Source organism: Ambystoma mexicanum, chromosome 1q (genome assembly GCF_040938575.1).
Source record: "Ambystoma mexicanum isolate Mex_15411 chromosome 1q, UKY_AmexF1_1, whole genome shotgun sequence".
Classification (NCBI taxonomy): Eukaryota; Metazoa; Chordata; class Amphibia; order Caudata; family Ambystomatidae; genus Ambystoma; species Ambystoma mexicanum.
Genome location: NC_090922.1, coordinates 317,023,828 through 317,035,859, shown reverse-complemented (window position 1 = coordinate 317,035,859; position 12,032 = coordinate 317,023,828). Strand labels below are relative to the sequence as shown.

At 44.1% G+C, this 12,032-nt stretch overlaps 1 protein-coding gene across 1 annotated transcript in view; it reads left to right on the top strand.

Annotated features, from left to right (window-relative positions):
- The window catches only part of SLC7A9 (solute carrier family 7 member 9), a 659,969-nt gene that overhangs the window by 537,435 nt on the left and 110,502 nt on the right, over nucleotides 1-12,032 (top strand). Inside the window, exon 11 of the mRNA XM_069639081.1 lies at nucleotides 11,349-11,498. Within this exon, the coding sequence (XP_069495182.1) occupies nucleotides 11,349-11,498 (150 nt within the window). The remainder of the gene's footprint in view (nucleotides 1-11,348; nucleotides 11,499-12,032) is intronic.

The following is a 12,032-nucleotide window of genomic DNA, read 5'->3' as shown; positions in this document are numbered from 1 at the left end:
ATCCTTTAAACCAGGACAGATGAGCTGGTGGACAAACTTGGTGCAGCCAAGTAACTCAGCACATTTGACCTAACGTCAGGGTATTGGCAAATAGCTTTGACATACCATGCCAAGGAGAAAACTGCATTCTACATCCCAGCTGGCCTCTACCAATTCAAGGTAATGCCTTTTGGACTAAAGAATGCACCTGATACATTTCATAGGATGGTCAATCAAGTTCTTAATGGGATGGAGGACTTCTGCATGGCATACTTGGATGACATTGCAGTGTTCAGCCCTACACGGAAAGAACATATTGAACGCCTAGGATATGTATTGCAGGCCCTGGAACCGGCCCATCTGACCATAAAGGCAAGTAAATGTCAAATTGGTCAGAGTCCAGTGGTCTACCTTGGACATGAGGTAGGAGAAGGTGAATTAAGGCCATTGCCTAGCAAAGTACAAGCTGTACAAAACTGGGCCACCCCTACTACTCAAACCCAAGTGAGAGCCTTCTTAGGTCTCACTGGGTATTACAGGAACTTCACAGAGAACTATGGGACCATAGCTTCTCCCTTGAATGTCATCTCCTCTCCCAAATTTCCTAAAAAGGTCAAGTGGAATGAGGAGTGCAATCAAGCCTTTGAACGTCTGAAGAAAGCCCTTTGTCAAGCTCCAGTCCTAAGAGCTCCTGACTACCACCAACCTTTAATTTTACAAACTGATGCTTCTAATGTAGGTATAGGTGCAGTCTTTAGTCAACTGGATGAGAAAGGTAGGGAGCACCCCATTTGTTTCATCAGCAGGAAATTAAGGGATCCTGAGACAAGGTGGGCAACAATAGAACGTGAATGTTTAGCTATTGTGTGGTCACTGAAGAGGTTTAGACCATACTTGCATGGATCTACCTTCATTATTCAGACTGACCACCAACGCTTGAGATGGCTGATGCAAATGAAAGGGGAAAACCCAAAGTTACTCAGATGGTCAATCTGCCTGCAAGGGTTTGATTTTTCCATTGAGCACAGAGCAGGAAGTCACCACCAAAATGCTGATGGTCTCTCTAGGATGTTTATAACCGACTAGAGGTATGAGAACCATCCAGGAGTGGATTAAATCCTTCTGTCCCTTAGTCTGGGGGGGGAGGGGAGTGTTCGGGAGAATTCTCAGTCTATGGCTAATTTTCCTCACCTAGTGAGTCCCCCAGCAGCTTTGCTGGATTTCTGGAGTACATTTTTTCCACTTGGTAAGAGTTTGAGCTTTCCCCCCACTCTTTCTCATGTTTTGCCATGTGTACTTCCTCTATTTTTGTGATTGTGGACTCTGGAGTACACCACTTCAGTAGCCCCCTTCTTTTGTATGTTACACAGCACCTTCAGTGCAGTGACACAGGGTTGTCTTTTAGACTTCCCACCGACTCCATTTCTGGGGCTGACTACTGTCCCCCAGAAAAGGGTGAAATTGCCATTAACTTTACTTAGTCATTTAACCACAGATCCAGTACACCCCATCTTACATGGAGTACTGGAAAGGGTTACTCCTTAGCCCTTTTTATCTGTACCTCCTAGAGCCTTGTTTTGCTCTTTTAACATTTAGACTTGGCTGGTGGCAGTGATATCTACCCTAACTTTTCTATCGTGTTTATACTATATAACCGTGGTACTGTTTTAGGCTATTATATTAGCCTTGAACATAAACCCGCTTGACCAAATACTCTTTCTTTTGGCTCCGGTCGGGTTTAGTCACCATTTCTTTTTGTTAAAGTCCTTCTTGTGTTTTACTTTGCGCCGCAAACCATGTTTGCCTCCTTTGTTCACTGTCTTTTGGTGGGCTTCTACCAAGAAGCCCTCCTCTAGGCACCTGGGTGTCTAGGTGGGCTGAATATGAGGGAGTGGTGTAGGAAACCCAAGTGGCACTTTGCCATGATTGGCTGAGGTGGTTGTCCGGGCTGGACAACCCCCCCTGCTGCGTGATTGACAGCCAGGCTGTGTGAATGGTGGATTTTCGCATAAAAGTCAGGACTCTTGGGCTGGAAGTCAGAGTCGCCACTGGAACTACAAGGAACAGAAGAGAAGCTGAGAAGATGACGGCTGCTGCAACTACCCCGTCCCGGTGAAGCCCTGCTGCAGTCCTGAGCTACCTACCCTTCGACGACCAGAGAAGATCCAGTCCAGAGTCTTCTTCCCTTGAGCCTGGTGGGGTCAACCAGCTCATCTTCCACAGCCAGAGGATCCTCTTCGAGGTCGAAATCACTGCACACTGCTGTAGGTATCCGGATAGCGACCTGAAGAGCCTCTCCTGTTTTAAAGCAGCGCACCTTTTATTCACCGTCGCTGCTGCTGGCTTCATCCCTGTGTGGTGCAGACCCCTCCCGACGTCCTACTTCTTGCCAAAGCTCCAGGAACCGTGGGTCTGCAGGAAACTGCCAGGAACAACTGCTGTGGCACCAGCTTCTCCCTTGAATAAGGTACTGTGTTCTGCTTTGAGGAACTAGGGTGAGTCCCTTTTCTCCTCTTCTAAGGCTTGTTCTTATCTTCCCTCCTTCTTATAACTTTTGCTTCCTCTGACAGGCCTTGCTCACTTGCGTGAATAGAAGCATAATGCAGGTTAGTGGTAAATCATGGGCTCAATCCCACCTCATGCGGATGTGTCCTCAGCTTGCTGAGTACACATCCACTAAAGGCTACAGTAATTTGCAAATAAAGCAATTCCAAATATTCCTCAAGATTTCTCTTTTCTGTTGAGAATCCTTGGGTCTGTGCATGACTGATATGATACTATTTATGGGGCGCACGAAATGTGTAAGCTCACCCTACCATTGAAATTCTGAACAACGGAGTTGAGGGCCTCTATGTCTCCGTAGACGCTTACATTGTTGTGACCAAAAGCTAATCGTGGCTCCTACAATCAAGATCTCTCAAGTTCTTAGCAACACACACACAACAAGGTTGTGAGGTATTACCGCAGAAGGTGTCATCCAAAAAGTCCCTCACCATTAGTTATAATATAAACAACAGTACACAATTTAGATCAGGATGTAATTGAAGAAACCCTTGGATGGGAAAAGGCACGTGGGAAACCTTTTGCTTAAATGTCAATTCGCTGCAAACTTTTACTAAGCGATATTCTATCAAAACTGGTCAAATACACTGTTCCGGAGGTTTTAGTGAGAGGCATTTTTGTAAAATAGGCGCGAAAATGAAACAGAATTTCGGTTTTTAAAATGACAGATAGGTTTTATTACACTATATTAATGACCATGAAAAAGAGAATGCCCCACATGAATCTCCACAGTTACTCACGGCCGCTCATAACTCTGTATGTGTGATACTCTAGTTTCAGTTCTAGTTTCAGTTCTCTATGGGAATTACTTTAATTAAACTACATCACTAATGGGTTATGGTTTTGTAACACAGATGAGAAAAATCAGTGCAAGGAGGATTCTAACAATACTAGGGTTCTGAATTTAAAGATGGGATGGGTTGAGATTGGGATGATACAATGCAGATATACTATGGGTCACTGTTCTTCCTATTAATACTTACAGTCCCTTTGTAATTAAATTGGACCATCACGCTCTGGTCATTGGATCGGGTCAGATCTACCCGCAGCAGGGCACCACTGGAGGGATTGGATCAGTGGCGCGGTTCTGGTCAATTGGAACTGCACCTCAGACTGGATTTGGATGGGCCCTTCTGGTCACTGGACACGGTAGATTACAGGATACACATTTCAGCGGGCAAACCTTAATGGTAGCAAGCCAAGCTGAATAAGAATTATTCTTTTAAGTTTTGTATGTTTGAAATTGGGTCTAGCTAGCAAGAGTTTAGCAATGCTAAAGTCTGGATACTGCTAGGAAATCTGGAATCAAAGAAGTCTGGAGTCAGCTACAAGATGAAGAGTTCTGGAACAAGGTGCTGCGCGGAAATCTGGATGTGTTCTGGAAGCAGTGTCCTATGTGTTGTGAAGTTCCTATATTTATACTATCAAATGCCATCACCAAGTTTTATGGTGTGGGCAGAATTTCAAAACACACCCCCACGGCTATGAGTGGCCGCAGGCACATGCTTTGTTTTGGTTGGCAGTCAGAACAGAGCTGTCACCTGTACGATGGGATTTAGGAACTCCCATATTGATTTTGACCAACAGATAATTTTAGAAATGTACATTTGGGCAAAAGTTATGTACCCTAAAAAAAAAAATCAGACACATACATTTCATATTTGATTGTCTATATTCACATTCAATCCCCATCTTTGTGAGAGCTGTCTTTGTCATTCTATGGATTTTTATCAATTTTAACCATAACAGTTTGGATTAATCATTTCTAATTCGATACATCTCTGGGCGCTTATCAGTGGATCATGTACATACAATCTTAGGTTTGCAACATTAATCGGTCTGCTACAATGAGAATGTTTTCGTAACTTTGGTTCTTTAAATGGTACAGGTTTCATTAATGTCTTTAAATCTAAAGCATGAAATTAGGTTAATGTCTACCAATTTTCAGATGTATCCCTCTTTAGGTTGCTCAGTTAAAGAGTTTCAACCTTAATCACAAATAAGGATTTAAAAAATACCTGCAGTTTTTTTCTTCTTTGTACCTCCCCTTCACAAGCAACTGCTGTCACAGTCCTTTGATCAGGGAGGTGTGCCCCCTTCCTGGAGAGGGAATCTCCCCTCTAGAGATCAGTTGGGCAGCTTGCCATTGTTCTTGGCTCAGCCCCAGACAAATGTCTAATGCGGTCTCATTGTGCCCCTTGTTGTCATTATGCGGGAACCATTAGGCTTCCTGTTTTCAAGGAAGTGTCAAGCTGAGATGTCTACTTTCCCAGGCCAGGCACTGTCCAATCAGAATTAAGCAGTTACTTCCACTGGGTTACTGGAAAATTCACAATAAAGTCTTTTCTTTAACACATACATAAAAATAAGCACAGTTATAAGGGATTTGAACATTGAAAAGAATTAAACCCTTCACAAACATGCTTTAAATAGGCGCATTTTGCAATTTCTCCCAGAAAAAGAAACACCTGTAAACTGGGTTTGACAGCTGATTTCCTTCAGCAGCTGTTAGGCAGTGAGGCCTAGATTCCTCTGACTGCCTGGAGAATCTATGATTTCAGCACACTTTTCCTTTCAATAATGACTGAATTTAGCGCCAAAACAGCACTTTGAAGGTTGAAATTGATTAGAAAGCAGCACTTAAGGGCATTTTCGGATTTTAGCCCTTCTGTGGCCTTGCTTCAGGTGACAGTTGACAGGTGGCATTCAGTGATTCCTGTTTTTACACCAATTTTGACTTTGTGTGGCAGGGTGTGCAGCCTCTTGTGATAGTGAACCATGCGCAGTTTTGCAGATTTGGCGCGCACAGGGGTTAGTGCCTCCATTTTTAACAGTTTCTTCCCCCCATTGGCAAAGGGTGCAGTGGCATGGGTAAAAATATTCAACAGCATGAAAACTGTGATCATGAGGGATACATGTTTATAAACTGACCACATCAATAGTACAGAGACAGCTTCCGGAAGGCAGCTTCTCCACAGTTTCTAGATGTCTCAGAAAATGTCCAGTATCTTTAAGAAAAGTGCCAGTGATTGTAGGATAGCATCTACATAGTGGGCGGACAGTTCTAGTAGTCCCCCAGTTCCTGCAACTATGGGTTGTGAAGCAGTGTATTGTAGATTCCTGTGGATCTTTGGTTGGCCAATAGGGTGTTCATTAGTGAGAAACTTGAATGTTTTGCTGGAAATCCAATCTTGTTCCTGGGCCCTTTTCAATAACTCACTAATCAGCTTTTTAACATCCTCTGTGGGATCTCTTTCAAGTGGTAGGTATGTATTCCTATCATCCAATAAATGTTGTATGGTTATACAATATTGTTCATTATCAATAACCACGATAGAGACTCCTTTGTCAGGTCAGCAGGCTTTATCGTGATTTGGGGATTTTTGAAAAGGTTACTAATTACTTGACACTCATTACGGGATAGATTGTTAGGTTTTGAACAACGATAACAAAAATAGGATTACTGAGAACAGCCGACATGAGTGTTCTTACAGTGTCAAATGCTGGCCTTACTGGGCATAGCCAACAGGTGTGTTCTTACGGTTACAAATACTTGGATTACTGGAGCAGCAGACTTGACTGTTCTACCATAGCAAATATATTCCTTCCTCTGCACAGTCCGCACCAATGTTCTTATAGTGGCCGGTACAGGCCTTGCAAGGCACAGCCAGCACACATGTTATTACAGTGGAAAATAATGGGAGTACTGGGTACAGACAACATGAGTGTGTTCTTATACTGACAATACTGGCATATAACGGCACATAAAGCCTTAAAATGTCTTCTTACAATGGTGAAATGTTGGTCTATATTGTAGGCACAAGCATGAAGTGTGCTTTACAGTGACAATGTTGGCATATATTGTGGACAGCGTAGGAAAATGCATTTGAATATCCTGTTGGTGACCTGACATCTATTTTTTCAAATGTTACCCCACAAAACCAATTGCAAATCGTATGGCTTTTTACTGAATTTTCAAAATATTTCTTGGGGGACAACCACTGCAAATTCTCCTTCGTTGGTTTGGGTTCCCTCGATAGAGACAGTCACTTACAGTCTTTAGTTGTGAAAATATGTGCCCCTCCAGTGAACAAAATGCACATGCTACCACTGTGATTGATGTGGCATGCTTCCAAGATGGCACTCGCACTATCTGTGAGTAAATGTTTCCACAGTGGCTGTTCGAATCTGAACCTGCGTATCCAAGCTTATCGTCTAGTCCCGAGATCGGCAGCATCCTGGCGCCATAGTGTTCATCCCTGATGGCAAGAAAGCATCTCTTTTGATTAGATTTTTCCCCCATGTGTTACAAACAGCGTGTACAAGTTCAGGAGCCACGTGGTGGGCTCCTGGGGATTCACAGCGAGGGTTGCCAGGTATGGAATTCAAGTTACAGCCCACATGAAACTGAAAATAGGCCTAAATTCAGCCCAACAACTTGACGACCAATCAGCATCAATGTTGCTGATATACACAAAATGTCCCCCAGGCTACACATGAACAGATTTAAATATGACATTTAATTGTGAGACTTGCAGGAAGTCTTTTCTCTGACCCCAAAGTGAATTTATGACATATTTATTTTAGAAAACAGCATCATCAATATATTTATTTATAAGTACATAAATAAAGTCCCCTCCACACACACCAGTGTAAATGTCTCTGGCTGAGAAACACTGACCCAGAAAAAATTGCTATAATGGCGTTGTATTGATGCAATGGATTAAATAAACATAATAATCTGTATTTATAAAAGTGAACATTTGCGGTTTTGTGGCTGGGTTTGTGGCTTGGCGAAACGTTGTTCCTTATACAATTCCACACCATTTCACCAATCTGTACCAAATTTTGCATAGTCACCTGTTAGGACCCTCCCGACAACACTGGCTACATGACATTTGGACAACCCACCCCGTTCCCCGGATTTCAGCAAAAGTCAAAATTTGTGTGTGTTTGTGGCTTGTCGAAGCGTTTTTCCTTATACAATTCCACACCATTTCACCAATCTGTAACAAATTTTGCAAAGTTACCTGTTAGGACCCTTCGGTCATTACTGGCTACATGACATGTGGACACCCCACCATGTTCCCTGGATTTCAACACAAGTCCAAATTTGTTTGCGGGTTTGTGGCTTGGTGAAGCATTGTTCCTTATTCAATTCCACACTCTTTTCACAAGTGTGCACCAAATATTACATAGTTACCTGTTAGGACCCTCTGGATATTACTTTCTACATAACATTTGGATACCCCACCCCTTTCCCCAGATTTCAGTGCCTTCACTCATGAGACAGTTGCCTAAAATCAGCAAAACACCAATGTGGTGGTAGATGGACCAGTCCGTAACCCTAGAATGCACAGTTTCTGGGACATTTGCACCGCAAAGAACTGCACCACACCAGGGTGAAGCAACAGGTGGGGAAAGAGCACAGTAGACCCAAGTATGCAGCAGCACACCAACTCTCGCCTCCCCCCAACGTCTGCTCCGGGGCATGTCATCCAGCCACACACGCCAATTCTCAAAGCAGTTTACTTCAGAGTGCAAGGCACATCAACCGATAAGCGAATCGGAACAGCGACCTACAGGATCATTGATTTTCATCAATTGATGAGTGTGGTCATGCCTGTCCACAGAAACCATTCGGAGAGCGGATATTATTTGCTAGTAGTTTATTATTTTACCTAGTGCATGATACCCTGCTTGTCGGCAAAGGTGTTACTAGCCATTTTAATGGTAAACAAATTATTTTCCAGAAGGATGAAAAACTGAGTTTGTCCTTCTGGGAATTGAACCTGGGCCTTGGAGCATAAACACACCTCTCCACAACAAGCATCTGCTCATAATGATGGCTTTATGAGGGTGGTGCTGCACAAAGTGGCATTAGTACTATAACTAGGTTAACTCTGCTCACTTGTGTAGATCTGTCTCTGTTGAGGGAGGATAGCTCAGGGGCAACGTGCTCGCCTTGGAAGCAAGATGACATGGAGCAACACAGGTCCGATCCCTGGGTCTGCACTTAGAAACCTCTGGATATTAAGCGCATTATAAATAACCTATCATATAATATCATAGCCTTTGTCTTGATGGGGAAGAGAGAAAGGCAATGGTCCCATTTCCTAAACTAGCAGGCCCTCAGCCCCGGAAGCATAGGTTCTGCAGAGCATCCCCCTCTGTTTAATGGCCAGTCAGCACACTTAAGAAGAGCGACCCTTACTATGCAAGCTTAATTTTTCAATTTATCTTTTCACTATTGAAGTTTGGAATTTGAGTACAGATTTGGCTAATACACTGTCTGTACCTTATAGTAATGGAAGATTGAATCTGTTGAATTGATGACCTAATTCAGCTCCTGATGAAGGGCATTGCCCAAAACGCTTAGAGCTCTGTATTCTTTTGTTTGACCACATTGTTAAATGGATTCTTTTGAAAGTGCCTATGAATTACAGCTTTGTTGACAAATGTGTTTGCTCATGAATTTTACCTTAAATCCTGAAGAATGTTGACTGTTCTCAGTGTATTGGTTGTGCAGGGGACGTGAGGGCCCTTACATAGGGCTCTTTCCTTCCTTTTGCTATGGCCGTTCCACCTTGTGCCAGGTGGCTTTACTCTCCTCTGCACCCAAAGTATCTCTATTGTACTTACCCGATACTCATATCATCTAGGAGTGCAACATCAGTGGTTTTTTGACAGGGGTGAAGATGAGTGACAGGAGTATTCATCCAGGCAGGGTGTTCCTGACAATATCATGTAAGGGTTGTGCAAAGGCCTGATTGGAATGATGTTATACTGGAAGAAAAGTGCAAACCACACTACTGATTTATACTTGCACAAATCCAAAGGTCCACACTACACGAGAATATTTTGGCCACAGTTGGCTTTGCTAACTTTCAGCCAAAACTAAAAATACTTCTGCAAAAGGGAGCCGGTATGCTGTGGAGTGGGTAATTAGCAGTCAGTGGCTGAATGATGTGTTCACTAGGAATAAAGGAAAATATAGTAAATACTTTCAATAGCATAATGGAAACTTTCAAATAGGAACCCGTGGTATGAAGGAAACTTAGTACTACTCTTCCTAGTGTACAAAAGAAGCTCGGAAAAGCTCTTACTGGGGCACTCTGGAGACTGCTCAGTGCGTTTACTGAGAAATGATGGGAACTGGGTAGTATGCTATTAAAAAATAAGGGCCATAATTCCCCCTTGGCAATGTCGCCATGGCATCATGGCGGTAATCGGGCATTGTGCTAATTGCGCCATAATAAAAAGAAGCCGATGCCTTACATTGACCATGCTGATAATGGTGGAGAAAGCTTCCTGGGGCCTTACATAAACTGGGTAAAGGGCATACTGGGGCAAAAATGATTAAGTCAAAATGCCCTGGCCGGAAGATAATGGAAACTAGCAATGTGCTTATAGTGGGGTAATACCAAAATGGGCAACATGCTTAGTTGGTCATATTGGAAGGTAGGCAGTCTGGTTAATGAGGAACAATGTAAACTGACCAGTGTGTTTACTGGGGGGAAATGGCGGATGGGGCAGTCAGAATCTACCCGTTTGGTTGACAAACTCAAGCTTAGATCTGCGCAACCCCGCGAAAAAAACTGTCGCCTATCCAGTACACAGGACATCGGGCATCTTCGAAAAGCACTGACTAGGCACTGGTTTAGATTCCCGGTACTCACAAAGGTGACATGCGCATTATCCTACCCGTCGTGCCCCATACCATGCAGTCACCCGACAATAAAGTAGCCCAGCACCCAAGTGGCAGCACGCTTCGCCATGACCTGACCTGTCATGGCGAAACATACAAAAAAAGAAAAGGCCACTTTGATCCCTGTCAAAGGGTTGGCTGTGAGGCAGAGGCGTTTCCCTGTACTACTAAAAAGTGGCTGTTTAAAGAAAAAAAGAAACTTGATGTATTCAATGTTACAGGTTATTTAACCGACACCAGTCCAGTGGCGTGTCCAGACTCTTTTGAATGGGGTGGCCCAAGATGGGCACTGACTTATGCAGGGGTGGCATGAAGTACGACCACACACACACATAATGATCATAGTTTAGGATAATGGGGTGGCCGATTAGATTCCAGGTGTAGCACGTGCCACCCCAGGCCACTCACTGAACAACCCACTGCCAGGACTGGGGCATAAAATCATCTCGAGCACCAATGAAAAAGTTGCAAATTGTAATTCATTCCTTTTGTGACAGGCTGTTTGAATATTACCCAAGGGAGTTTTTTTGATAAGATGTGATACAAATTGTGCATTTTAGAGAATATGTATTCATCAACACTGGTCAAGACTAATAGTCGCATGATGAAGTAACTCATCAAACTGGCCCACATGCGCCAAATAAGTGGCCCACACTAGCATTTTGTGTTTTTGGTTCGGGCATTGCACTATAGGCCAGTCCGAGCCTGGCCACTGCACCAGTCTATGTTTGCAAAGGAGTGACTAAACAGCCATTCTCACTACCACCTAAGAAATAATCCGCAACTTTAGCACGTCCCTTCACTTGCCTTCATACAAGTTTGAAGGCTTTGGCAATGTGGCCCGCCTGAGCATGTGGAGTCATTGCTAGTCATGGAGTTTATGTGGAACATTGACTACACGCTGGAAGAATGATTTGGCGCACAGGCCCATTGAACATGGGCCTTGCCTGCAGCCCACCTGTATGCACCTGTGTCTGAGGTAAGCACTGAGGCTGGCAGGCTGCTTCATGATCTCACCGTGTGTAAAGCAATGTCGTTGTCACCAATGTCAGAGGTCCACCCACAGACATTCACCTATTTCTCCTTCTATTTCTTGCAGGGCGCCATTGCCATGGTTTACATCATCCCAGCCGATATTAATACTCTCATTAATTACTTCAGTTTTGCCGTATGGATATTTTATGGCTTAGCTGTTTTAGCCCTTATTGTTATGAGATTTACACGAAAGGAACTCAAGAGGCCAATTAAGGTAAGTGCGTGCAAATGTTCACGTTATTGTTAAAGGCCAAGGCTGGTGTTCACTGCATTGGAGTTGGCTGCTTACTGTCATAAATGGCCTCGCCCATGTACAGAATATGTGTACCTCATTTCTGCAGCTCCACCGTGCACAGGTGCACAGTGATGTCCTAAATGTATTTTAAGGTTCTCCTTTCCCAAGCAGACGTAGGCCACACCCTAGGCTGGGGCCTCCCTCTGGAACAGCCTCCCTGCCTCTCTGAACTCTTTCCGCGGCTGGCGCCTCCCTCTGGAACAGCCTCCCTGCCTCTCTGAACTCTTTCCGCGGCTGGCACCTCCCTCTGGAACAGCCTCCCTGCCTCTTTGAACTCTTTCTGCGGCTGGCGCCTCCCTCTGGAACAGCCTCCCTGCCTCTCTGAACTCTTTCCGCGGCTGGCCATTCCCTCTGGAACAACCTACCTGCCTCTCTGAAACTTGAGGAGAACCATCTCCGGTTGCAGAAGCACCTCAAGACCTTCCTCTTTGCTTCTGCTTTCTCTCTTCCTCT